Source organism: Homalodisca vitripennis, chromosome 1, assembly GCF_021130785.1.
Source record: "Homalodisca vitripennis isolate AUS2020 chromosome 1, UT_GWSS_2.1, whole genome shotgun sequence".
NCBI lineage: Eukaryota > Metazoa > Arthropoda > Insecta > Hemiptera > Cicadellidae > Homalodisca > Homalodisca vitripennis.
The window spans coordinates 48,155,807-48,183,154 of record NC_060207.1 but is presented as its reverse complement, the minus strand read 5'-3'; the positions used below and the strand labels follow the sequence as shown (position 1 = coordinate 48,183,154).

Here is a 27,348-nt window from a genome sequence, read left to right as displayed (position 1 = left end):
AGTATTTTACATTACCAAAGTGGTCTATTAATTTAAAAAAATGTAATTTAGTATATGTTATATATTTGTATATGAACCAAATTTGTATAAGATCTCATTTGTAAGATATAGTTGATTGCCAGTATGATTTAGTATGATATCAAAACGAGAAAACCCCACTGTATAACTAGCTGCTGTAACTAAGGTTATGTAACGGGTCCTCTGTATTAAGTTCAGTAATTCAGGAGGTAAATTTGACTCGTATTACGACAGTACTACTCGTATTTACAACAATGTCCCAAAACTGCTTGAAGTAATTTCCTTAGTGCCTTTCACTATTACACTGTCACATTTAGATTATGTGACAGAGATTCGATTGCTACAAGAGTCCCGTGGGCCTAGGTAAGAGAAAACGCCAATAGTGTTTGGCTGGCAGTGAGGCCACATCTCGTGTGGGTTTCAAAATATAGCGTTGTGAGCTATTTTATCTGTGTTTGGACTGCTCATCTGCTCAAGGTTACACATATACAGGGTTAGTTTTATAAAGCTGGTGTCCAGGAAATCCAGGATGGATCCTTTCTCCTATGGAAATTCTGTTGTTTTTTTACGTTTAGTGCCAGAGCATTTGCATTACAGCAATCCTGCCATAATTATTGCAATAAACTATTGTATCTCTTTGTTTCCAATGTCTGGTTTTTGAGAAGATATAATATTGGTTCTTATTTATGTTATTTGTGTAAAATTATATGTATACTAAAATAAAACTGTAGCACTGTTGTTCCAGCGCCCAGCCACCTGGTGTACAGCAACCGTTCACACACACTCTATCGCCTCAATAGGCTACAGGCCGCGCTAGAATCTGCCGAGGCCGCCATCAAGCTGAGGCCGCACTGGGTCAAGGTAATTGTCCTCTTACATCCATTTGTAACAAGAAAAACGTTGATACAATCATAAAGTTATTTCTTTATATCGACATTTTCATATAGTAGCCTATATGTAAGTTTGAGGTCTTGTTTTTTTTTTTTTTTAATTTCATTTTGTATGTAGAATCCCTTCAATCAAAATTCTAGCTTAAATTATTGGTTTAAAAATAACTCAACTGATTTATTGCAACCCTGTGCGTGTTATTTCTTTTGGTTCGTTCTGACACTGACTCTGAAACAATACGTTTTTAAGGACGATATCCTTTCAAGTCATCCGAAAACGGAATTAAAACAAATTCTTCAGATACTAGCATGCCTTCAAAGCCCTAGGAAATGGTTAGTTGTAATAAAATTTTTAGTACCGGTTTAAACTCTAAGAATGCCGATATATATTTATTTTATTTTATTTTATTTTTATTTTTATTTTCCAACGGCAGCAGCCAATTTACAAAGACAAGCATAGATAGTAGATCGTTTTATTGTTAAAACGATTTTCATTTTGTCCTAATAACTATACTAAATAGGAGAATTAATGCCAAATTAACAACAACCGGTTTCTTACCCCTCCCCCTCCACATCGAAACTGCGCGTGCCGACAGCGACAGCGTAAAGCAACCGGTTGCCCGGATATCCCGCTCTGAGTCCCGCACTCATGAACCATTATATAACCTGTGTTCCCCTCTCACGTGGAGCCCTCTCACGTGTTCTCCTCGATTGGTTCTTAGAACTGGTGTCCTCGGGCTTCTTCCTTCCCGCGAAAACCGGCTGGGAATTGGGTTTAGGAAAATGGATGTAATTTGACGCAAACCAATTATCGTCAATGGTCTCGGCCCTCATATTATTATCACACATCTCGGATTCTACGCACGTAACTAAATGAGATATTATAGACTAATAGTAGGTTCCTAATGGGATATATTGATTACACGTTACTGTCTGAGACGGAATATATCTTATATTGCACTTATAGAACCAATATACAATGTCAATCGCATATGCGACGTAGTAGCGTACTATTTTGAAATCGGATACATAGTACGATTGGATACATAATATGCGGTTCTTGTTTAACTATGTGTAGTACTTATTACACGTATATAAGTACTTGCATGTATCGTAGATTGCACAGCACTGATATTATAATATACGTATTATCTACAGAACGGATATAAACTACACGATTCTATGTGAATTATACAACACAGAACGGGTATATAATAATTATACACCGGATATACTGTACTTGTAGACCGGATACGGTGCATATAACCATACCTTGACCGACATATCCAAGTTTCGAGTTCCATATTAAAATGCAGGCCCCTTCTAAGCACTTCGACCTCCATATGTTTGTTGCACCACCTTGAAGTGTGCGCGACTTCAAATACTACCGGTGCGTCGATATGCAGAACAGGTTAGCCTGATTTGGCCTGTTAAGACATGTTTTTATGAACTAGCCCAGTACACTAATTACCAGGCCATTCTATCATAATATTGCTAAGGCGGTTCTGTTGTAATCAGACTTCTACCTACTACCACAAAACTACCGTTGTTTTTTCAATTCCAGCACGCGCGGACTAACTGGTCCGGTATTTTTTGCGTTAGTTGGATCAAATTCAAAATTGAATGAAAGTGGTATAATGAAGGACTTGTTATTGTAGACTATGTGACATGAATGATTGCAGTTCAGTAGAGTATTTAGAGCGTTCGTGATTTAATACCAGTGTCAATGTGGGTTGCCGCCATAAGTAGGCAAGTTTGAAAATCAATGAAGAACGAATATCAATTTCACAGATATTGACGTTAGATAACCTAGCTGCAAATTTCTGATGCATCATGATGTTGAGCCGGCTACACTGGCGGTAGTCATGATGTAACCCCATAACAACAATATTACACCTGAAACACATCCCTAATTATCCGTGATGGGGATGTCTCAATTTAAAGATATATTTCACACGCATAGAAATGGTTTAGTGCTTTTAGATAGTTTTATCAGAAATTTAGAAATAAAATCAAACCTTTTTTACTTCTCCTATTAATTATGCAAAAAGTATAGACTTTACAAGAAGAGTACAGAAATGTTCGAACACTTATCGATTATATCTAATTTAGACATCACACATAATTTTAAATCAAAATCAAGGGCGTAAAAGTTTTAAAATGTTGGCAGTTTCTATTTTGCAAGCAGACAAAGAAAAACTGTTGAGAATAAGGACATATCCTTAAAATAGAGACATATGTTATCCTTAAGGATATATTCATACATCTCTTGCAGCGGATGAATTATGACATAAAAATAAAATGTTTATAATAAAATATAATTTTTATTTTAATGAATTAATTTTTTATGGGTTTTAACACAACGTCATTACCTTTAATTACTTTTTATGTGACTTACATATGTAAAAACTATATTATCATTTTCTTCTGTGGGCCTATCTCAAACTGACCCAATTACATTTTCTCGTGGAATGATCGAAGAATGTTTGCCCTGTATTTAGGTATGAAAGAGAGTTGTGATCAAAACATTTAAATTAATAACTTAATTAACTCAATCAAAAACCAAATGCTCGTACGATGAACATAGGTTTGTTACCGCCCACTCCCCGGTTCGACCTTGACTCCAGACCACATCACCGCCCGGTCGGTCCTGATTGCTTCACACCTCATAATCACACCTTTGTATGCCTCACTTAGACTAATATGGGTAGACTACGCAAGTGTATCGTCACATGACGCTGATGATCATTTTAGCTTTGAAAACTCCACTCATGTAAACTATTCAAATCCGCCCTCAAGGCAAATTCTAAGAAAAATATAACAACTAAAATAAAGTGGATCTGTTTATATTCATTTAAACTTTTGTGTTAGTAAATAATAAGTACCAGGAAGAGCCACACTTTGGGAGACGTTTTCAATCGGTATTTCGACCTCTTACGTAATTTTTAGTAAGGTTGTAGTGGTAATGATGCAGACCTTTAACGAAGAAGTCATAGGTTTCGTTTGGAAAGGGCGCAAGTTTACTGTGTCAAGAAAAATCGTTCAACTTCTAGTCTAAAAAAGTGAATTTAATAAACTTAATTAATATTGATTGATCTAAAATGTAATTCAACACACGGCAAGTTAGTTCTATCATCAGTTCTTGTAACTCGCCATAGGGTTCGACCTCGCCGAGAGCACAGCCTGTAAATGTTGGAGCTCCAGGGCACTATAGTCTGTAAAGAAGTGCGCAGTATGTGCACACACACAAACGCGCGCGCGCACACTGTGACTGCATCAGCTCCGGTAGGCAGACACCTGGTCGTGAAGTGGCCATTTTTGCAGAGTTCCGTGACCCAGGTTACGTAAGCGCCGACCTTGAATCTATCACGTGTTATCTTCGTGGAAGCCCGACCAGTTCTACCAATACCTCTAGCAGATTCTGAAACCCTCACTCGAGTTACAGGAATTTCTTTGTCGGTGAGTAATCCTGATCGAAGACAAACAAATTTTAGGAGTTTTTGCTGCCCTGGGATTTGGCTTCCAGTTAATCACGCAGTGTATGGCTGTCTTGACTTAATCCATGGCGCAGTTTCTGGAGCATTTGAATTCGTAAACACCCACCACACATTCTACATAGGTGTGTCGTTAATTTATTAATCGCACAGAACTTGCACAGTTCATGAGTCATACTTCGTTCTCTGAACGCGATTCTTTGTTTCTGGGCCAATTCGATTTCGAAGATTATTTTGTGAGATTATGAGTTCTAATATATCACAGTGACATTCATTTCGCATAACTTTAGCATTATTTAATGTTTTAATTATGCACATGAATAGAATACTTAAAACTAATGACCATCTGAAAACACAAAAATGATCAAAATAGTATCATACATAACAATAAATCAATATTTTACATTAAATATAAGATGCTCAATATTAAATAAAATTATTATCAAACAAAAATTTCAATTTTTGAACACATCATCATAGTGACTTCTAAATGTGTATTCATAATGTCAATTAATAGTTAACTGGTTTCTTGATGGTAAAAAACATGGATTGCAGTTTGAAAAACAATTATAGCACCACATTCCACCAGATTAAGGGTGAAGAGGTTTGCTTTAATTTACCAAATATGAGACAAAAAGTTACATGAAGTGATTAGGTGGCAGTGGGTTACTGTTTAATTGTGTTTCTTTGCTTAGTCTCTTTCCTCCTCCCCTACTGATCACTAAAATATATTCTGTGTTAAATAATCTTACCATACTACAAAAATACATTACTGAATAGTATTCTTTCCTATATAAATTTACTTCTTTCTAAAGTGTATTGAAATAATTCCATTCATATTACAGAAAATAAAGATTGGGTTTAGATGTGTATAATAAAGAATTTACATTTTAGAGTTAATATCAGAAAAGTAAGTTTTGTATATTACAGATTGGTGTCTGAGGAAATCTAACCATTATTCAATTAAATCATACAATTTCCTTGAGGAAGTCATGAAAAGTGGCTGAAATATTGGAACTTAAAATATTATTCAAATTAATGGACTAAATTGAAGTTTCTATTATGCTTCTAAAATTTTAATTACAAAAAAATAATGGTCTCTATAGATAAATATGTATGATGTCCCTCATTCCGGTTGTAATGTTATGCAACAAACTGTATAATTACATTATAATATACCAGTGGTTCACTTGGTAAGGAGCCAGTAATTAGCTGAATATTCATGATTATTGAATAGGCTTTAGTAACAATAAACAAGCCGATTTAAAGTTTTGGCAACCTCCTTGATGTCCTGTTTGAAGATGTATAGAATGTTCAAGAAAAGTGGGGAGATATGGTTAAAACCCAGTGAAGTATGTATATTGGGTTATACCTACAAAATGAGGTAGACTTAGAGGAATTTTTTCTTTATTTTCAGCTATTGAACAATATTCCAAAATATTTCCCTCTTACATTGAACAGTATAAAATTAATAAGGATAATGTTTTTTGAGCCCTCTAAAATATGTCATTTTTTCTTTTCTTCCCACTACTGACTTAACTGAATTAGTTAAACCGACTTGTATTTTTTAACTATATACAAACTCTATAATGCTGTTATTTTAAGCACATTATTAAAATAACAATACACACTTAAAAGACTTGAAAATACATTGTAAAACCAGTAAATCTTATTAATATTCTTTTCTTACTATTACTAATTTACAGTTTTACGTGCTTTTGGATTAGGATCTATGCAATATATTATATAAGCCAAAGGGATGATAGAGAAACAATTTTAAAATAGAGTTTATTAAAAGTAAAATATTTTGTAAAAATTACCTTTAGGACAATAGTGTATGTAAAATTGTAAAAAAGTAATGTGAAATTATAATTTTTGTTATGTTTAGGGCCACTATCGAAGGGCTGTGGTCATGTCGGCCATGGGACAACATGAGGAGGCCTTCGTCTCCTTCGCCCTCTGCGTTGCATTAGATTCCAATGGAGAGATCATGCGCAATGAGCTCACCAGGGTAAGTTTCCAAATATACTTTATGTCATAAAAACAAACATTTTAGTTTTGACACAATTCAAGACTTTTGAGCTGTAAAACATAAGATTTCTGGACAGCTGCAAGCATAAAAACAATATTAAACTAGGTAAAATTTTAACCATGAATACAATAAGGTGTGGGCTAAACAAATAACAGTAGAGAATGTTATAAGCAAACAAATAATTGAGACTAGTTTTATTAATCCATCAGTAAAAATAATTAATAATATGAAACTCAGTTTTATATTGAGTTACAATAATAAATTAAATAATATTTGAATTTTGTTTGTTATTTTGGACCAGATTGTTTAGAATACCTACATATTTGCATTCATACACCATAACAAACGTTTATTTTGTATTAATTTGACATTTGAACATCATTGTTTGTAAAAGTTTAATGGCAGCGTATAACTGTTTGATATGTTCACTCTAGGTGAGTTGGTAGATTGTTCGTAAAATAAAGAGTAAAGCAAAACCGAACCCTAAGGAACTCCTAAATCTATGTATTATAGCTGTGAACCGGTAATTTCTATTTCTTAGAATTTATTTATTTATCAAATTTACTCTGTCTACTCATATTGTTAAAGCATAACATCTTTTAATAGTCTTCATAACTTGAAAAGCAAGCAACTTAAAGAGGTTTTAGTTTTGTGTTTAACCTTGGTTAACTTATCTCGCCTTGGAATGTTTCCATTGACTTTATCCTCTATCCCTGTGTAGAGGTGAAACACTACTGTACTATCAAAGAATTCTATTTGATTGAAAAATATTGTTGTAGTCTGCATAACCTTTGTAATTTGTAATTGTAATTTCATACAATATTGTATTTAATAGTTTGACTTGTATATTGGAGAAAACTTCATACTACATTGTAATCTATCAACCATTAAAAAAACAGACATGTACATCTTATATGACATCCGGGCCAGGAGATGAAGATAAAGACAGTCAATCATAGTAAAGTTTGATCAAAATTTTTTTATCAAGATTGATTTTATCATTGTTTGTCTAGCATTTTTGATAAGGAGACAATAGAATATTACCACATATTACCTTATAACTTGTTTGTGCTAGTATATGTTTTTTATAAGGAAGGTGTGTAGATATATAATCAATCATGTGTCCATTAGAGTATTTCTGTTTAAAAGATTGTTTAAACAATTATTTGGAAAACCATATACACGTTACAAATTTAATATTTCTTAGGCAGATTCCACTAAACTGTAATATAACTAAAACAATTTTAGACCACATCTCAAAACAAAAAGAAGCATTTCTAAAAATAGGGAACCTCTTCAAAGAGTAAATAACTAAAGGGAAAACTACTTTAGTTATAATCATAATCTCATGATGAGTTGTGAAAGTTGAAACAATAAATTAAACACAGATGCTATTATTTACTCTCAACTAGTATAAAGGAGAAAGAGGTATGTATAATGATTGAAAAACAAAACATTGAGTAAGACAGAATAAACGGATCCATATCTACCAAATTTGAGATGAGCTTTTAAGTAAATGCCTATAGACATGTTTTAATTTGTTTAGTACAAATTTTGTTTGGATTTGACCTCCATGTTTTTGACCGAAAAAAAAATTAAAAATTGCTCCATTTGTTTTTACTCATTTTAATTATCAATTATCTGTTTGCTGCTAAAAAGTTCAAGTCAAAAATAAAAATTGAATGTTCGGTAAAATGCAGCTAAAATATGATGAAATCACTTGGATTGTCTGATTTTGGTGCGATACATTTTGGCAAGCAATTCTAATTTAAAATGTCTCCAGAGTAAGAATCCTTTTAATTTTTTAGATTCGTTAAACTCATTAAATTATAGTTGTTAGTAACAAATGATGTTGGGTAATGTTAACTTGAGAATATTACTGACTAATTCAATTTTCACATTTATATTTATATTATTAAAAAATTAAAAACAACATGACTGCATCAGTGGAATAATCCTCTGTCAAATAAGGATTTAATTTCGATACCGTACTATTCAAACCATGTAAACCAAAATGTCCCAACCTAGAGCTTCTAGAAATCTATTATTTTGTAAACAGTGAATTAAAATAGCCAGAAATTTTCAGATAAAAATGTGTGCCATATTTTGGCACTATCCATTTATAAATTCAGGATAATAAAGTAATTTTACGTTAAAAAAATGTAAACTTAAAAATAACAAGAAAATTTTAAGATAAAATATGAAACACTTAACATTTGCAGACAATATCCCTAAGTCCAGATCATAAAATAGCTTCAGTGCACCCAATTCTGTTTGGAAAACTAAATATAACACATGCACTAGAATAGTATAGAAGTGTGAGGCGAGTATGAGTGTGTGAAGTTACGTAAGTGGCTTGGTGCTAAATGGGACATGAGAGCAGAGTAGGGCACAGCCGTTACGCAACCTACACTCACTTATATCATCTAACTTAACTCATCTTATATAAATGTATCTTTATAAGTGCGTAGTACTTACACCACACAGAGCTTGTGTAAGCGAAGGACATTTACCCCAGTCTAATCTCTTTAACCAGCTATCTAGTGTGTGCATACACAAATTATCTGGAAATTTTGTACTTACAACTACTCCCTATGGACTTGAATTTAAGAGTAGAATTTTTTCTCACAAGTTAAGCAAGATAAATATCTATTATGTGTGCTGAAATAATGAAAAGACAACTTTAAAATGTTAATGTTTATCCTCTCTTAACTTAAGTTGAATGTTTTGTTGAATTATACTGTATACTTAAACACACATGGTAAATGAATTAGCTTAAACAAGTCAGTTAATATTTTCTGTTAATTATAAATCCTCTGTTTGCCTTGTTGTATTCTATCTCATCCAGTGGCGTAACTAAGGGAGGATAAGGGGGATAAACACACAAGTCCTCTAGTATATAAATATATTTTAATGTTGGGAAAAATTCAGTTGAAAACATGATGGAGAGACCATAGTGCTTGCATGATTTATGAAAATTCGGCATGTTAGTCTAATAATGTATAAATCATATACAAAATCTACTTATTTCAGAAAGATTTTTAAACATAGTAAAATTTTATGTCTAAAAACCTTTTTTTATTGTACTGCACAAATAACAGCTGTTTTTATGCTCAAGTTGATCAATAAAGTGATTGTTCTAAAACATCAGTTGGTGCATAATTTAAGTTTTTATTTTTTGTGTGCTGACCTTAAACTTTGTTATTGTTTCAGTAGAAGTAAATGCTAGAAAAACACAGTTAATTTTTATATTTACAGTATTACTATAATGAGTTATTGTGTAATAAAAATTTAATTTTGTTTCCCATATGATAAAAACCGTTGTTAATTACACTTAATTTTGTTGTTGTTAATTACACTTACTTTTGTTTCCAAACTCGGCTTTGCCTTGCTCATAAAACATGATTGCACACTTAAAACAGTTAGTTTTGCTCCTAATGATGAAGACTACCATTTTTTATAAAAATATTATTTAAAGATTTACTGAATAAATTTTTACCACATAAAATGATATAAACTACATTTTTATAAGAATTTGCTTTAACTTAAATTTTCTTAATGGTTTTGTATAAAATTTCAGTTAAACCTAGAGTTAAACCTAGTCTATTGTCTATTGTCTATTGTCTAGTATAATAAAAGGTGATATATGCAATGCTCATTAACTACAAACTAAATCGAACTTTAACTACAGTAAGAAAGTTTGTACCATATTGTAGCCCTGTTTGTATTAATAGAGACTTTTGTATTATAGTCACTGAAGAGGCTCCTGGTGCCCAGCTCGTGTGGTCGCCGCTTGTGTGTCAAGACAAGATGGAACTCGCCCTACTTCTCGCCCTCACATTTCCTACCCACCGTTAACTCAAGCGATTGCGAGGATAATTCTAGTGGTGAGGACGAGTATCAGGTGAGGTCATTCTAACAATTGTTTCCTACTTTTACATACAATTTTTACAAAATACATAGAGTTACAGGAGACATCTCATTCTAAATATATATATATATATATATATATATATATATATATATATATATATATATATATATATATATATATATATATATATATATACAAATGCTTTATTAAGAATTTTGGATATTCTTAAATGGCTATTTAGAAACAACCCTCAAATCTTTTTTTGTACTTTGAGATTGATTACTACAAAATATACTCTACAAGAAAAAACATATAACATGTTTGGGTGCGTATTAATTATATCTTTAAAATGAGACACCCCCCATTAATCTACATACAAAAATAAGAGAAAAAGTGTTTGTGGTTCATTTTATATTTACATATTGTTCTGAAGTAAAACTGAATATGTGCAATCGACTCTCGTGAAATCGTAAGTCGATTGCATTTGTAGCTATTTGTAAGTTGGAGTTAGAGTTAAATGTACAAAATGTGATTAATTTAAATATATCTAATTTTCTTGTAACGTTTTACTTGAAGAGATATTCACAAGTTTTCACTCTATGTAGTTAGTAAATACAGAACTAAGAATTTTCAAAGCCAAATAAATATCTTCAAAGTATTTTGTTTAGATATTTTATTTTTACTGTCTTGTTAACCTTTTAAGCTCAGACAATTATTTGGCCTAAATACAATTGGCATGCATTAAGAGATTTGTTTTTTAAATTTTGATGTGGCAAAGTTTAATTTATTTTCTGTTTGTTAAAATAAGAAATAAAAACAAAAACATATTTTTGGTAGAAGTTCTACCGGTACTGGTGGCTGTGTTTTACACATAGGCATGCTGTACATATATATCCTCATGCCACGCCACACACCATCAGATGAAACTATTGTAGAAAAGAACTGTATATTAATTTCTTATTCCTGTATCACTCATTCTAGTTTGCTTCCTGACAGTGATAAATCAATACGTGTACCATTCCTATATAATACATTGGACTTTTTGGCTTTAATGTATGTACCCAAATAGAACAATTCAGATATTACAGTATGCCACGCTTTAAGGGTTCATATAAACTTATTTGTATTAATACACACCTTAAGTATAATAGATATAATTTGTTGGCAAAGTTGTGAATTTAAATGTATTTTGTTTCAGATGCAAAAGAAGACTGTTCCTAAAGTGCAAGTCAATAGAAGATTACATAAAGTTTTTGATAGGATACTACAAGAAGTCAGTAGATTAAAACGTTAGTATCACTTTATTTGCTATTATGTAACAAATGATTATTGTCTAATGTTATCTTGTCTTATATAACTTGGATTTTCCTCCCAATTCTTGTCTTTTACATAACGTGTTATTTATGTCTCATGTAAGACCAGAGCTGATAAAATCAATGAATATTGTTCATACATATTTTATAATCTCAACCATGAAACATTTTTTTACGCTGTAATCAGTCAGAATATGTTTTAGTATTTTTTCAACTAAATTTTCTTTCTTATTTTTTCAGTGTGTAAAGAGTACAAAGTATATAAAAAATCTGTTATATGATTGCTTTGTAAAATTTCGGGGAACAGAAAGGTGCAAAAGTAATTCAATCATTCGTAGATATTTTTTTATTTTCGATAAAAGCAGTATCATAATATTTACAACAGATATTCTCATAAATAACCCAACATCACTCAGTACACTAAAGCTTAACCCTTAAAGCGCCGTAAGCGCATATGCGCGCGAGGATCGACTTTGCTCTGAACGCCGTAAGCGCGTAGACGCGCAATATACTTGTTTTTACTATTTTGCACTGTTAGTTCAGAGTTTGTCCGCTAGACTGTGAGGGGTGTATGTTACAGTAGTGTAGCGGGGCTGTGCCACATCACGTGACAATCTTTGTGTTTAACGATCGATACTGAACCGGTTTTTGTTGAACAGCTGGCAGTTTGGTAGTATTGCTCAACGCCGCAAGCGCATTTATGCGTACGTCACTGCCTCGCCGCGCGCCGGGCAGCTCTTGTGTTCTTCTTCATATCCTGTTGAAGCAGTGCGAATAGTTGATCGGTAAACTACTGTGTAGTTTTATGTGTTATATGATCATCTTTTTATGAAAGTTATATATTTATAAACTTTTGAAATAAACAGTTACTTGAATGGCGATAAAAATCTTTTTTCCTCGTAGAAATATTTTTACTCCTTATATTTATAATTACGTATTTTAGCTCTTGTTCCGAAATTCTACATTTATGTTTATTTTTTTTATTTAGGCTTGTTTTTACTCCAATAAGTGTTACAATATTTTATTTACTTCTATAAACATCTGAAAACCATTTTGTAATTATTATAAAAATAACACCCGTTAGAGGACTAAGAATTTGGAAAATATTTGGTTTTCAAATTTTTGGCATGTAAATTTAATTTTTTATTATAACTTTGTATTAAATATGTAATATACTTATTTTCTAGTTCTATTCTAGTACATATAAGCACGCAATGTCATCATAGATATACATAATAATAAAAGGAAACAGTAAGCATTGGGTAAAATTTATAATGGAGCTGGAACGCTACATAGTAAATCATGTGTATTTTGGGCAATAAATATGATAAAAGATATTTTTTTTTTGCAGTTTCTGTTTTATTTTGTTACCTAAAAAAAGAAATTAAAATTAGCGTTGAGAAAATCTAATTTTAATTTTTTATAATAAATGAGCGCTAATCCAGAGTTTAGCTGAAACTGTTTGGCGCTTTAAGGGTTAATAAAGACTAAAATATATATATATATAAAAGTAAGCGCTCTATGGTGTAATGGTAGCACATTCACCCGGCAAGTGAGAGATCCGGGTTCGACTCCCGGCGGAGTAAGTACTTTTTGCGATTCAATGTTTATTGAAATTATATATATATATAACACTTTTTCATGCTTTAATGCTGTGTATTAAAGAAAATTTGTTACACAATTTGTAAATGTATAGAGTTACCACATAAGTGCTGTATCTAACCTATATTTTCCAGTAACCCACACACAAATAAAATTAAAAGGACTAAACAGAATATAATCACATATTTTCCTCCAAAATTCAAGATCCAAGCTCATTTACTTTTAATTTACTAAATATTTATGGAAATGATTTATACCTCAGGCATACAAATTCGCTTAAGTCATACAATGATTTTCTTTGTTTTTATTATTTTTTTACATAATAATGTATTTTGAACCTTGTTTATTTAAAATAGATGTAATTAAGACATTTATTGGTGCTTAAGCAAACTGATTCAAGCAGAATTTAAATTGAGTAAAATAAAAGGCAATGACAAACATAAAATGATAATCCTGAAACTGTTTGCATATGTAGGTAGCAGCAGATCTTTGCTCTGGCCCTTTTCATGTGTTTTCTGTTGATGTCAAAATGTGGCACTCGAAGTGTTATTTATATTACATGTGATATTTAACAAGTATAAATAATGTGATTAAAGACATTAAAAGATCAAATGTATTCGTAAATTCACAATGATAGAGCATACAAGTGTTCACAAATTATTTACTTTCAAGATATATTTATTATTATAATCTGGTCAAGATATATTTGACTAAATATAAGAAATATAACTAATATGTAGTTATCCATTCCACAATATTAAGAATTACAACTAAAAAATAAATATTTGGATGTTGCAGGGCTGGAACGGAAGCCTGTACAGCTGCAGATCGACGAGAAGGCTGTGGACCCCACGGACTTTGATTGTATCTTGTGTTGTCGCACTCTATGGCAGCCAGTCACCACTCCATGCGGACACTCCTACTGTGTCGTTTGTCTGGAACGCAGTCTTGACTACAGTTCCTCTTGCCCCCTCTGCATGACCTCACTCACCAATGTAAGTAATACTTCTTGTAATTTTATTATTTGTTGGGATTTTGTAGATAATATTGAGAACTCCTATTCAATTAGCTCATTTTTTATCTGTTTCTCAAACCTCCTATTTTACCTCGATTTGTGACACCAACAGATAAAGAATGAGTACCAAAAATATAAGAATATACACTTATTAATACTCTATTTACAAGTTTAAGATATTTCAAATATGTTGTACATTTCTATACTTACACACAAATTGTTGTAGAGTCTTATGTAAATGCATTTGTAATTTGATCTATAGAGAGAAAAAAAAACAATATGGATATGTATTTTCATAAATTCAATTAAACATTTATTATACTGAATAAAGTTTTACAAACTACATATTTTTGAGATTAGCATAATGAAACAAAATTTACATTAGGATTTTTTGTTGTTACTTATGGTACAGAATGTAACATTAATACTCTTTTTAACTGGTATCAGTTTCTGTTAGATTGTTGAATTTTAGTTTCAGTTCATACAGTAGTTACGTAAATAGCTAAAAAAATTGCTGAAAATTGTGTGCAAGCAGCTTTTACACTAAATCTTTGTGTTTTTATCTTGTCCAAGACAACTCACATAGATTTATTGACCTTACAGTTTGTCGGAACCCACACCAAGAGTGTGACGCGGTGGTTGGAGGAAGCACTGATGATTGGACTGCCCGATATCTATAGTACTCGCCTGCTCACTTACCGCCAGGAAATAGATGAGTTGGAACGTTCCACGGAGGTACCAGTGTTCGTCTGCACCACAGCATATCCCACAGTGCCTTGTCCACTTTTCATCTATGAGCCACGCTACCGAGGCATGATACGCCGCTGCGTTGAGTCTGGAAGTCGGCAGTTTGCCATTTCTGCTTGTACTTTACCCACCAAGCAGACTGTCTCTGGGTATGTATACATAATTATTGTTTGAAGTTGAAAGAAATGTGTGATTATTTAACATAAATTGGATATTAAACTACTTTTGACTTTCATTAACGCATAATATTTATTTGAATATCAGTCATTTTGTTATTGCATGTTCACTATTGTAGAGAGTGGTTAGTATTACAAGTAAAATAAATTGGTTTTGATGTTTTAAATTGATTTAATACTATTAAATAATTGTCTGTAATCAATTACAATAGCAATTCATATCATGGATTAAAATAATATCCATTATATACAATACATGTCTTTTTTGCGTTTGTTAATCCATAGCAATTTATTTTTTATGTAATATCCTACGGCAAACGTGTAGGTAGGAATTAATAAACTAAGTATAAATTTAGTAATTTAAAAAGATTGTAGTTTATTAGGAAAATTGCAATACAATAAAACCTATTTTTGCCTGAACAGTAACCCACCACCTCTGCGAGCCAGATTTGCTGACTACGGAACCATGCTGAAGATCGAGGACTGGGTTCTGCTGCCAGACGGTTGCTCAATACTGACCACAGTAGGAGTGCGGCGGTTCCAGGTACTGTCCAGATCAGAGAAGGACGGTTACGACACGGCCCAGGTCAGGTTCATCGTAGACACTCCTATCCCTGAACATCAGCTGAAAGGTAACTAATCTCTCTTATTGTGCACAGTGTTGTATGTGTCCCCACGGTGGTCAGAAACTAACGGTTTTGTTGTACAGATATACAAATGCTACATGCCAGAGTGCTCACCAAGGGCCGGTGGTGGTACAGCAAGATGCCTCCGAGGCTGCAGAATGAAATCTACTGCACACTGGGTGAGATGCCAGAACCTGAGGCGGACTGGACCACTCTGGACGATGGACCTGCTTGGCTGTGGTGGCTGCTGGCTATTCTTCCCCTCAGCAAGTCACTCCAGGTCAGTTATAAAATCTTCATCAAAGCTTCTAATAGAATAGAAAATAGAAAATGCTTCATTGCGGTGCATTTACAAGAAATAAAACAACCTTACGTACTGTAAATGACACCACAACCAGCTGCCTCAACAAAATCTAACTATGGCGGAAGCTATTTACTAAAATGAAAAATATTTACATGCCAATCAATGAACTTTCAAAAAAATTTACATGAGGATTAAAGATATTTTGTTTAGTTTTGCAAAAAGATTAAAATGGAATATGCAAGTACAATAATAGAAAATAAATAAAAATTATTTATGAGTATATATATCCAGATCTGCACAGCTGTATATCAAGGTCGCACTGAGCCACAGGTTTCGAGCAACTATTGCAGTAGCAGGAAATGCGAGCGAGAGTATGACTCATCGCTAGCTGGCAAGCTATTGCCACACTAGTTTCTCAGTATGAACAGCCCATTACAGAGCCACCTACTGAATATTTATTGTTCGTATGATAATTAGGTCTGTTGAAAATTGATTTTTCTTCTGGATAATTGGTGAACTCAATGATTAGAGCTCATATAATTGGAGTTAAACTGAATTTATTAAGTAACACATAAAGCTTTATACATTATTTTTCTCAGAAGGGTAAGCTGTGTGGTAAAAAAATAATTTAAATTGTATTTACTTGTACACATAAGTGATACTCAAAAGTCAAAATGCCAGTTTCCAAAATAGTGTTATATATACTTTCATATCAGATTCTAAGTATAAAAATATCCAGTGTTTTGTTGTAAACAAGAAAGTGTATTATTTTAAAACTTATGTGTATAAAAAGAAATTTATAACTAAAAAAAAGTATACAGAAGGGCGAAAAGGAAAATATCAACTCTGAATCATCTTCAGCTGTAGGAACTCTTTTCCGCTTCACTTGTTTTCCTCCATTATTGCAAAAATATTATTAGAAGGAAAATTACAATCAATTTAGGATCACAATATAACATGAAACGTAATATAAACAGAATAACCAGCTCTCTCAAAATAGTAACAACTGCAAACATTATTAGCTGTCTGTAACAGAAACAAGAAATTATATATAAATCTGAGTGAATACACAAAAAATGAAATATGCTATTATGCTATTAAAATCATATAACTTTTGCTCAATTTATACACAGATTATTGTAATTGTGATGTATTAAGCAAAATGAAATGTTTTTTGTGGATTATTATTCTGCTAGTTTATAAAATGCATTGCCTTTGCCAGTTGTAACATTAAATACTTCTGGTAGTGTCATTCTACCCTACAAAAAACTATCTTCATTTCGTTTTTTATAGATATTTTTTCAAATTTCATTCTTTGGTAATTTTTAGTTTGTTTATAAATAATACTTTCCCTTTTTTCATCCATGCTTATATAATTTCATGATATGATGACATTGTATCTAGTTTATTTTTATGTAAAACTATCATGCATAATCTGTTAAAGAATAAACATCCTTAAGCACAGTATTATTACAGCTCTATGACAAAATCCTGTGTTAAATTCTAAATTAAAATTTATATTAGATAAGAATAATTTTAAGTTGTTCAACTTACCCCAATGACAATCATCTAAAATTACTTTGGTATAATTACAATAATTAAATACTTTGGTCACTAGGACCTTCAATCGCCAAGAATAACTGATGATTTGAATGGATTTTCGATGTACCAAGAGGAATTTGTTTTGGCCACTGACCAAATGTCCCTAGTATGGATCATATGCTCATGATATAATCTCAATTCTGGTGGATCTCTTGCAATAATTCCTCCCTCCTCCTCCTCCAAAATAAAATCAGTCTGTATATTGTCTTTAGATGTTTTCTTTTATTATGGTCTGCCATCCCAAATTACTCAGCAGCTCACACATTCACTACCAAATATCAGACATCTTCACTCACCTTAAGACAACTAATAGTTTTTGCACCTTTTTTGGTTTAGGCTCAGGTTTCTACCAGTATATATACTTTGGGCTTCTGCAGTTGGTTTACTTTATAAGGAACATTGACATCATTAACAAATCTGTCCTAATGTTACTCCAGTTCAGTCATCCATTAAGAAACATGATTTTCTTTATTTTCACAGCATAATTTTTTTTAAAGTCTTATTTTATATATTTTTTCAAATCTTTGAAGTGATAAGCTTACTAATGATGTACTAACTATTAAAATCTGTCAAGTGGAATTCAAGATGTAGTTGTAAAGAAATCTGAGTCACTTATCATAGTGTTTATTAGTTGGTTTTTTTTTTTGTAGATTGCCATCTTGAGCATCACCAGCCTAGGAAAGCGGTTGAGAGCGATAGAGAAGACTCTGGATCATCTAGCAGCTAATTCGGAGGCCATGGTTCTTGCCGGGGTTTCTCCTAGAATAACAACTTCTGCTGCCGTCTCATGATCTTCTCTCCCCACCACTAACTCGTGTATACGTACTATAGCTTTCCAAAGAATATTTGGTACAACTTTACGATAATTGTGTTGCTATACTGTAAAGAATTTTAATTATGATCCAAATCGGAATATGCAAACTTTAGAACAGCTTTTACCTCTTCGTAGTAAATTTTCTATGACCATAAATTAATATATAAGAATAGTTGAAACACTCCAAGATTAATGTTTATTTTCTATTATTATATTTGATTTTTTCGCTTATGGAATTATGTCTTGGTTAGTAAGAAAGTCGCTCATGCTCTATATCCTTTAATATCAGATTTTAATATAATTTTTTACAATTTCAAAAATGACATTGTTCTTGTAATGAAGCTGATATCACACCAGTAACTTCGGTGCCGATATTTACAGCTTTTAACATAGCAAATCAAATCAATTAAAATCATCTTTAAATTTACAAGTGTTTATCTTGGCATTTCGGTTAGAAGTATGTAGCCCAACATCAGCTGTGCTTATCAAAATTTAAGGCTATTCACTGGTAAAGTTTTAATGTTATAGAAAATAATTTAGCTTGAACATAACTAATAGTAACTATTAATGTATTCAACTGTCAATAGGAGATTGGTACAAGCATTTTTCAGTTATACGAAAATATTAGGCATTTTCAATAACCTTTCAATTGATCATGTAAAGTTTTTTTTTTTATCAACAATACAGTAGTTTGTGTTGATTATGAAAATTATATTTAGCTCAGAATTTAACAGTTTTAACAAAATGTTTGTTTTATTCAGTCAACAAAAATATGACATTTTCCTTATTCAATACTTTTACAATAACAGAAAAAAGTAACAAAAAATTTTATTTTATTTTTTAAAGTTCATTACAATATACGAACACAATGTTGTACCTTAAATAAGTATATACTGTACAGTTATGTATATACTGTATTCGACTTAATGGCTGTAATAATTTTGACGTGATGAATGGCACAACATGGTCATTGCGAGTCAAGTAAATGTAATATATTGCGAGTCATTATTACTTTAAGGTTGCCAATAAATTAATTGTAATTATGTTTTATTTTAAAAGACAAACAACTTCTTTCAAACCACTACATGTTGTTTTTCCCCTACATTTAATAGTTATCAAGTTTCTTGTTATATTGTATTTTATATGTAGATACTACCAGGAGGAGTTAATAAATTTACATTATTATGATTTTTATAACTTTTCTAGTTGAACTTTAAATTGAACTGGTAGTAAGAATGTAGTGAGTTTGAAAGAACAATAGGCCATTATGATTATTTTAATTTAAATTATTTATTTATTTTATTTAATTAATATTACTGATAGTTCTTTTATGTATTAAGTGTTAACTACTTTTCTACTCTTTTTTAGTTTTTCAAAATTAGTTTTCCGAGTTCATTCTATTTTTTCTCAAGTTTCCTCTTTTGTTTGTTAAATTTTAAAAAAGCACAAATATTATAGATTGATATATTTTTCAAACATAGTGGAGCATAATATTAAGTTACATTAGTTATGTAGTTTTATTAGTAAGTCAACAATATTCCTAATTTAATTAGGAATAATTCTCGGATCTGCTGGAAGGCTTATTTAGTTATATATCATTAGTTAGTTTAGATACTAGTTCTTAGACTAGATTAGTATAATCAAAACATTGTTTTAGTAACTATGTTGTTATTATGAGTGACAGACTGGATTTATTTACATTACAGGGGAATTTTTGCAACAAATAAATTGTGGGCCGGGCCTTCAAATCCACAATTTTTTTGTATTTGTCCCACTGTGATATAAATGGTGCTCTGAAATAAACATTGTGATCACATAAACTGTAATTTTGTGTACAGACAACTGTATACATAAATGATAAAATTTTTGGTAATGGTGTGGAACTTACCAAAAAATGGTTGGTAATAGTCCAATACCATTAATCTTTGTACTAACTAGATTTAAAAAACTGCACTTGTTTATAAAATAATAATTTGTTTGGCCTAGTTTGCTTCTTTTTCATGTAAAAAAATGGTGAAATATTGTAAATAAATATTTATATATTTGTGTGTACTAAATGTGGATAAAATGTTTTTCTTCTTTAATTTAGGGTCTAATTGGAGCTTGTTTTTGTTGGAATCCGGGCCTTTGTAATTCCAACATGAACATAGTTTTTATCATTTTAATAGTATATTGGAATGCCAATTATAAATGTACAGTGATTTGGTTTAGTATCAAATAGCATGATGTAATTAAGAAGTGTCATTATAAAACATTAACCCTGGCTCTACATATATTTTTGTTTCGATGGCACTTCTTTTAAACTTATGGAAGAAAAAATGTACTTGAATTATTTAAACTCAAAACTATATTTATTTACTCATTTCCCTAGTTTAAGTTATTTACTTATATTTTACGATTAATAATGAATGATGCCATAATGCTATAAGAGTAGAATTAATTTAGTTACTCAGGCTCCACTATGTTTGAGATGCATAGTTAAAATTATTTGGGAAATACATTTTCTAACAATGTTTATATTATTTTGGAACCATAGTGGTTTATATAAACTGGATTGGTTAACATTTTGTATCAGTTATCTATTTATTACTAGTCTGTTACCTCGGGTGTGAATTCTCAAGCACCCCTGCCACCTTGCCGCACAACTGTGTGATAATAAACAGTATCATTATAAATAAGCTGTGTTTTATTTTATCCTGCGTTCTGTGTACAACTGATTATTTTTACTTGAGTGCAGCAATGGGAATAATTTATATAATTGACATCAGCGGAATTGTTTGAATGCTATTTATTATATCTACTGAATAAAAATAACTGTGTAAAACATACAATTGTTTGATAAAAATTAATAATGTTGACGAAGAAAATAAAATCTGTTATGGTTTTACTGTATAAAAACCAAGACTCAAACAAATCAAGTTCTACTTTACTACCAGCTAGAACATTTTTGAGTATTTCTTCACCAAAATCATTCCTAAAATTGTGACCTGTCAACAGGTGCTGTGAATATGTCAAACAGTCCTCAGGTTCATACTCATAGTGGAATAGCTTTCAAAAACATAGTGTTTTTCAATTAGTTTTTTTTATTTACCATTTAACATGCAAGTAAGGCAAAATGTGACTACAGAGAAATATTGATGTTCTTACCCTTCAGGAAACTCATACAATTGATCTTGATAGTTGTGCAAGCTGCAAGATGATTTAGTCCAGACCTTTAGCTCATAAGAAGAATTGGCCATGTAGAAACTATGGAGTGGCTACATATGTGAGGTATTGTTAATCCATGAAAGATGTCTTTGTCCTCACTGTTAAAGTGTGTAATAAAGATGAGGTTAAACGATGACTATAGTAAAATAAATGCTATCTATGTTAAAAATATAAGTCGTTAACATGTACAGGCCCACTACCTTCTGGCCTATTATATGAGTATAGTAGTGATTTCAACAGCCATCACGACCATTGGAATTACTTCACAATGATGAGAGTGGCACAGATCTTGCTGACTGGGCTTTAAATGACCTATCCTTAGTCTTTGATGTAAAGGATCACCATACACTTTTGTCATTTCATAGGTGTGAAAGTTATTCACTAGAATTGTGTTTCTGTTTATGTGATCAATCATCCAATCCAAGGCCAGTAGGATGGTTTTTGGTACCTTCCTTCATTCTCAACCTGTTCATAAATCTGTTCTACTATCAGTCAGGATACAAATTCACATGTTAATCTTTCCCTCAACCTCTTTGAAATTTCAATAGAGCAGACTGGAAAATCATCAATGTAAGTTGGAAGAGGGTATCAGATTCATTCCTATATCTAATAAGAATCATGATCAATTATCAGGACTTGTCTTGTCTACAGCTAAAAAACAATAATATAGTATAGAAAAGAGTACATACCAGGGTGAAGTAGGAAATGTGAAGATCGTTATGCTGAATTTAAACCACTAAAAATGTTGTCACAAGGAACCTACTGATAAGATTGCTTGATGATGACAGAAAAGGAAATGATTCAAAGATTATAAAACATAACTTTCTCACAGTAACCATTTGCTTAGTCCCTGCTATGGAAAACTCACAATTGGCAAACACATCAACCAGACTCCTCTTGTCTAACCTGAGCCAAAATGACAAAGCCAAGCAGATTGTAGGATTCTCTAAGAGCACACAGAAGGTACAGTAAGTAAAATGGTGGCACAAGCTTGCCTAACCAGTGTTGTGGTTACACTAGAAGTAAGCAAATGCAAGTGATCGTTCCCAATAGTCTTGAAATGGAGCTGTCGGATGATGAAGACCTTGTGCTCAATAGCATTTTTAAGTTAAAATTATTAGATGTGAAAAAAGTTAGAGAAGTGTGGGTGAATAAATATTTTATGGACTCAGAAGATGATGAAGAGTATGCTTGTATTTTTCAGACCTGCAACAAGATAAGTTTTATGAGTATTTTAGGATGATGTCAGAAACAATCTATTACATCTTGGAAAGATTACTTACCTCCAAAAATAAAGAACCATTTTAACGTCAGAAAATGTATACAGCCTGACAAAAAACTTACGGTTACTTCAACTTATGGTAATAACAACTTGAGACAAATTTCAAGTAACTATGAAAAATCAATTTCAAACAACATAGATGGTGCACTGTCACTACTCCAAAACCAACAGTGACAAGCTTTCCGCTTTCTCCCTGTTTGGCAGTAGACAAACTTGTGCAAACGTGCACTTGCGAGTGGTGTGTACTGACAAGTCGCCACTTGTTTTCAACACTTCCCTTCAAATTTTGTTTGCCCGTTCTACAGCTTGCACAAGTGTGCCACCAGTTTACTTGCCCAAGCTTGCTTCTAATGTATATGCGTCCTAAATCAAGTTAGCTGAAGGAAAATGGGCCTGTTACCTACAAGGTTAATGGAATTAAAAGATCACATCAATCTCTACTTGAAATGTCTCAACAATTCACTGATGAAGAACTTGATACCATTATTACCGCTTAAAAAACAGGTAAACCTTCATATACAAACAAAATATCCCTTGAATATTAAACACTCTGCCCCTAGTATAAAAGGGTAGATTCAAGATCTTTATTCGTAAATGCAAATTACATTTTTCTACATTACACATCAAATACTAAAAACTATATCTAACCTAACAAATCTTTTACACAGTACAAACACACAGATATCAGCTCTCTTGATCTGGTCGGATACTGATGGTAGTATCCATTGCTTACAAAAAGTTTTGGATTGCCCTTAACAAAAGAGCATAGCTCGTACCCCACCAGAGTAAGTATTTTTAATTCACCGAAAAGGGGTTTACAAGTCTCGAATCTCCTACGTCATGAGATGATTTGCAAACACCATTTCTGGAGGACAAATAATCTATTGAAATTTACCACACTGGATGGATCCCAGAACATTAACCCGTACCTCAAAATCGATTGAACGTGAGAAAAATATACTGTTCGTAGGACTTCTTGGATACAGACCTTCAATTACTTAACATTATTGTGACTACTATCTCTTTGTGTAAAGTATTTGAAAAATATAAAATAATAGCTGTGTTGGATCCAGCAGGAAACTAGCTAAGCATTACTGCCCCATAACTGTCCTGAATGTGTCTTTCAAGCTGTTGGAAAGACTACAATCAGTTGTGTATAAAGAAAATTATTTCAGGAGGGAGGAGTTGACATACTGGATTCTTTAATAAGTATAAAATAACTTATATAGGGGCTCAAGAATCTTATCCTGGGAAATTGTTGAGCTTTAATACCTCATAATGTGGTTGTTTTAAAACAAACTACTGAGTGCAATGTCTATGTTTGCCTTTCAAAATGTTTTGGTAGACCTAAAAAGAATATAAAATTTGAAACTGAAGATTCGTCCACATGTTCTGTTAATAGCTCTCAACCTCAAAATGAATCAAGTTGGTAAGACTATTTAGTTGTCCTTTCATTTGAACCAAATAAGTCTGGAAACACAAAAAAGAACGTTTCCTTGGTTGAATTATTGCAACGGGAAGCTTAGTTGTAAGATTTCAAGGGCAGTCGTCCAACTTGAAGTTTTCAAACAGAAGCGTAGGAGCATATCAAAAGAGTGGTGTAGCTACTTGACATCTTTCAACAGATTAGTTGACTTCTTTAACTACTCAACTGCTAAAAGAATCACCTCTGAAGGTAAAAAATAAGAATGTCTTTTATAAAATGTCCAACACCCATTTAATCACAACATCAAAAGTTGATGACAAGCGTATTAACAACTTGCAAGAAAGAATGTTCACAATTATTATTTCAAACCACAAATCAGTCTGTCGAGCACACCGTTTCATTAAGTGGCTTAAGAATCACTGTTAGAGGAACTAAAAATTCTTGAACCTGTTAATGTGGCCTACTGAAAACCCTGTAAGATTTAGAGATACGCAGATTAAAAATTGTGTAAAAGGTCTAAGTCATATGAGTCTATTAAAGCACAATGTGTTTAACTCCACATATAACAACCATACAGATAGCAGCACTTGACTGTACTGTCAGTAGCGCCCTCCGTCACCTGATAGTACAACTGGTGTAGTTGTGAGTTACACTACTTGCGCAGTAACTAAAGCCAAGACATTTGTGTGTTGATTCACTCTATGTGTTCTTCATTGAAACCAATTAAATATAATTGATTAAGTGGCTATTTAATATTTTGTATTGTTAATCATGAAGTCCAGTGATGAAGTTGATACGTTAAGTACTTTGTTTGACAATAGATCTGGAGATGAATATTTACCTTCATATTCAGACATATCCAGTGATGAAGGGAAGAATCATGTTTTTTTCCTTCTATTAGTTCAATTTCTTCTCATGAATACGTTTTAATTTATTGAAAGAAACATTCCTTTTTAATTATAATTTTATGGTAACACCATTCTTGAGTATAGAGTAAAGTTATGGTTTTAGCTATATAGCTTATAGGTTAAAACCTACATTTTTCCTCAGTAGGTTCATAAAAAATAAAATTTGGTTTCAGGGGTTAATGATAACAATGAGGCAGACATGATTGTGGAAGACTGACAGTCCACCTGATAGTGATGAATAGGCACCTGTAAGCCATAAAGATGTCGCACAGGAGTGGAAACTTAAAGAAATAAAGAGAAAACTATATGATATCGTATGTCTTCCGGAAGGGAAAAATTGTTGCTAAAATATAATGTAGCAATACCGATTAGAAATGTAAAAATAGTATTACTGAGCGAGTACGAAAAAAAGTGTCTGTCTTTGTTACGGCTTATTATTAGTAATGTCAATTATGTAGAAGATATTCTATCAATAAACAGCTTTAAAAAAGCGTTTAAAATTTGGAGAAACCACGTTTTGACCGAACTCAATGGAGAAAAGCTGTTGTGAACGTTAAGGTCTTGGATAAAGCAGATTGTCAATGAAATGAATTACAACATTAAATCATAACAAAAGCTTTATTTCTATTAAAACAAGAGAAAGCATATGATTTGTGACTCGTTCTCTGTAACCTTTTACAATACATTATTTGTTTATAACACTTTTAAACCCTTAAACCAATATCTTCGTCCAAGCAATCACACTCTACTTCTTCAACTTCTTCAGTACTGGCAGGCATATCGTAGATAATATGATTGTACTAGTTAAAAACATCATTGGGTTAATTTTGACACTCTTCACCATACATTAACTTCAACAGTTTTTCCACATCCTTCTTCGTTTGTAATGTTATGGGATGACTAAGGGGAAGAGTTTGTAAAACATGCTGCTTGACAACCGCAACACTTATACCCTTTTTAAGCAACACTACACCGGATTGTTCACTTTGTTCTTCGAATCTAAAGTTTTTGAATCCTTTAACTTTAACATGTGCCTTCTCTTTTTGTAAAACTAACCGTTTTACTTCTGATATGTATGGAAAGTTACGAAAATAAACACTAAGGGACTTTTTGTCTAGTAGTTTCCAATCTGCCCCTAAAACTTTTACATCACCAATGGTTTTGTAGGTTTCATAGTACTGTTCTTTTGATATTGTCGTAATATGTTTTTCAGTATCTTCTCAACACGACCAAAAACACGGTCGGCTGGAAGGAAACTATGTCCTCTAACAGGAAAGAATAACAGTATTTTTTTCAATGCTTGAGTTGGATGTGTACAAGTAATGTAAAAGCATTTGAAGATTTATATTGTTCTTATTTTTGGAAATACACCCATCACTGAAGAGGCTTACAGTTTTTTTACCTTCAAGGTTCATTTTGCTTAAGTGGGAATAAAGAGCAGATGATATTTCAGTGCTGCCTTTACCACCCAACTCCTCCGTCCATGTGTAGAATGTAGGATTCACTCCATCCAAGCTAGTTATACACAAACTATAAAAGTTGAAGCCTCAAGTAGTATGCATCTTGAATGTTACTTTTAGGCAGCTGCTTGAATTTGCTGTAGATAAAAACATAAACTAACAACGGTTTCATCTGTTAATTCTTCCTTCATGTAGGAATAAAAAGCATTGGCCTGTCGTTTGTGAACCCTTTTTTCAGTCATAAACTGAATACGTTCTGTAGATCCTACTGGGGATGTTCTTACTTTTTGATCAAGTAAAGTACATGTGCTGCAAACATCACTAGATGGAGACTTAAATCCTATGTTAAATTCATTAACATAGATTCTTCTAAACATAGCAAAGCTAACCCTATCAAGATCCTCAGTGCAACTGTTGCTGTAAATCTCATGCAGCTTTTTTATGCTTAATCGGCAGTGTAAATACAGACGCTTTGATTTTTTCCTTCCGTAATGACTCTCAGACCCTTTCATGTTTGAAATAAACTCCCTTACTTTGTTTTTCTTGCGAACACTCATATGA

At 32.1% G+C, this 27,348-nt stretch overlaps 1 protein-coding gene across 1 annotated transcript; it reads left to right on the top strand.

The window, feature by feature from the left end:
* Nucleotides 1-723: 723 nt before the first annotated feature.
* Nucleotides 724-21,182, top strand: LOC124360971 (LON peptidase N-terminal domain and RING finger protein 1). Its single transcript, XM_046815010.1, has 9 exons — nt 724-879; nt 6,288-6,410; nt 10,183-10,335; nt 11,504-11,594; nt 14,019-14,215; nt 14,839-15,131; nt 15,582-15,790; nt 15,868-16,064; nt 18,341-21,182. The coding sequence occupies exons 2-9, from the start codon at nt 6,312-6,314 to the stop codon at nt 18,479-18,481; spliced, it is 1,380 nt and encodes a 459-aa protein (XP_046670966.1). The 5' UTR covers nt 724-879; nt 6,288-6,311; the 3' UTR covers nt 18,482-21,182.
* The last annotated feature ends 6,166 nt before the right edge of the window (nt 21,183-27,348 follow it).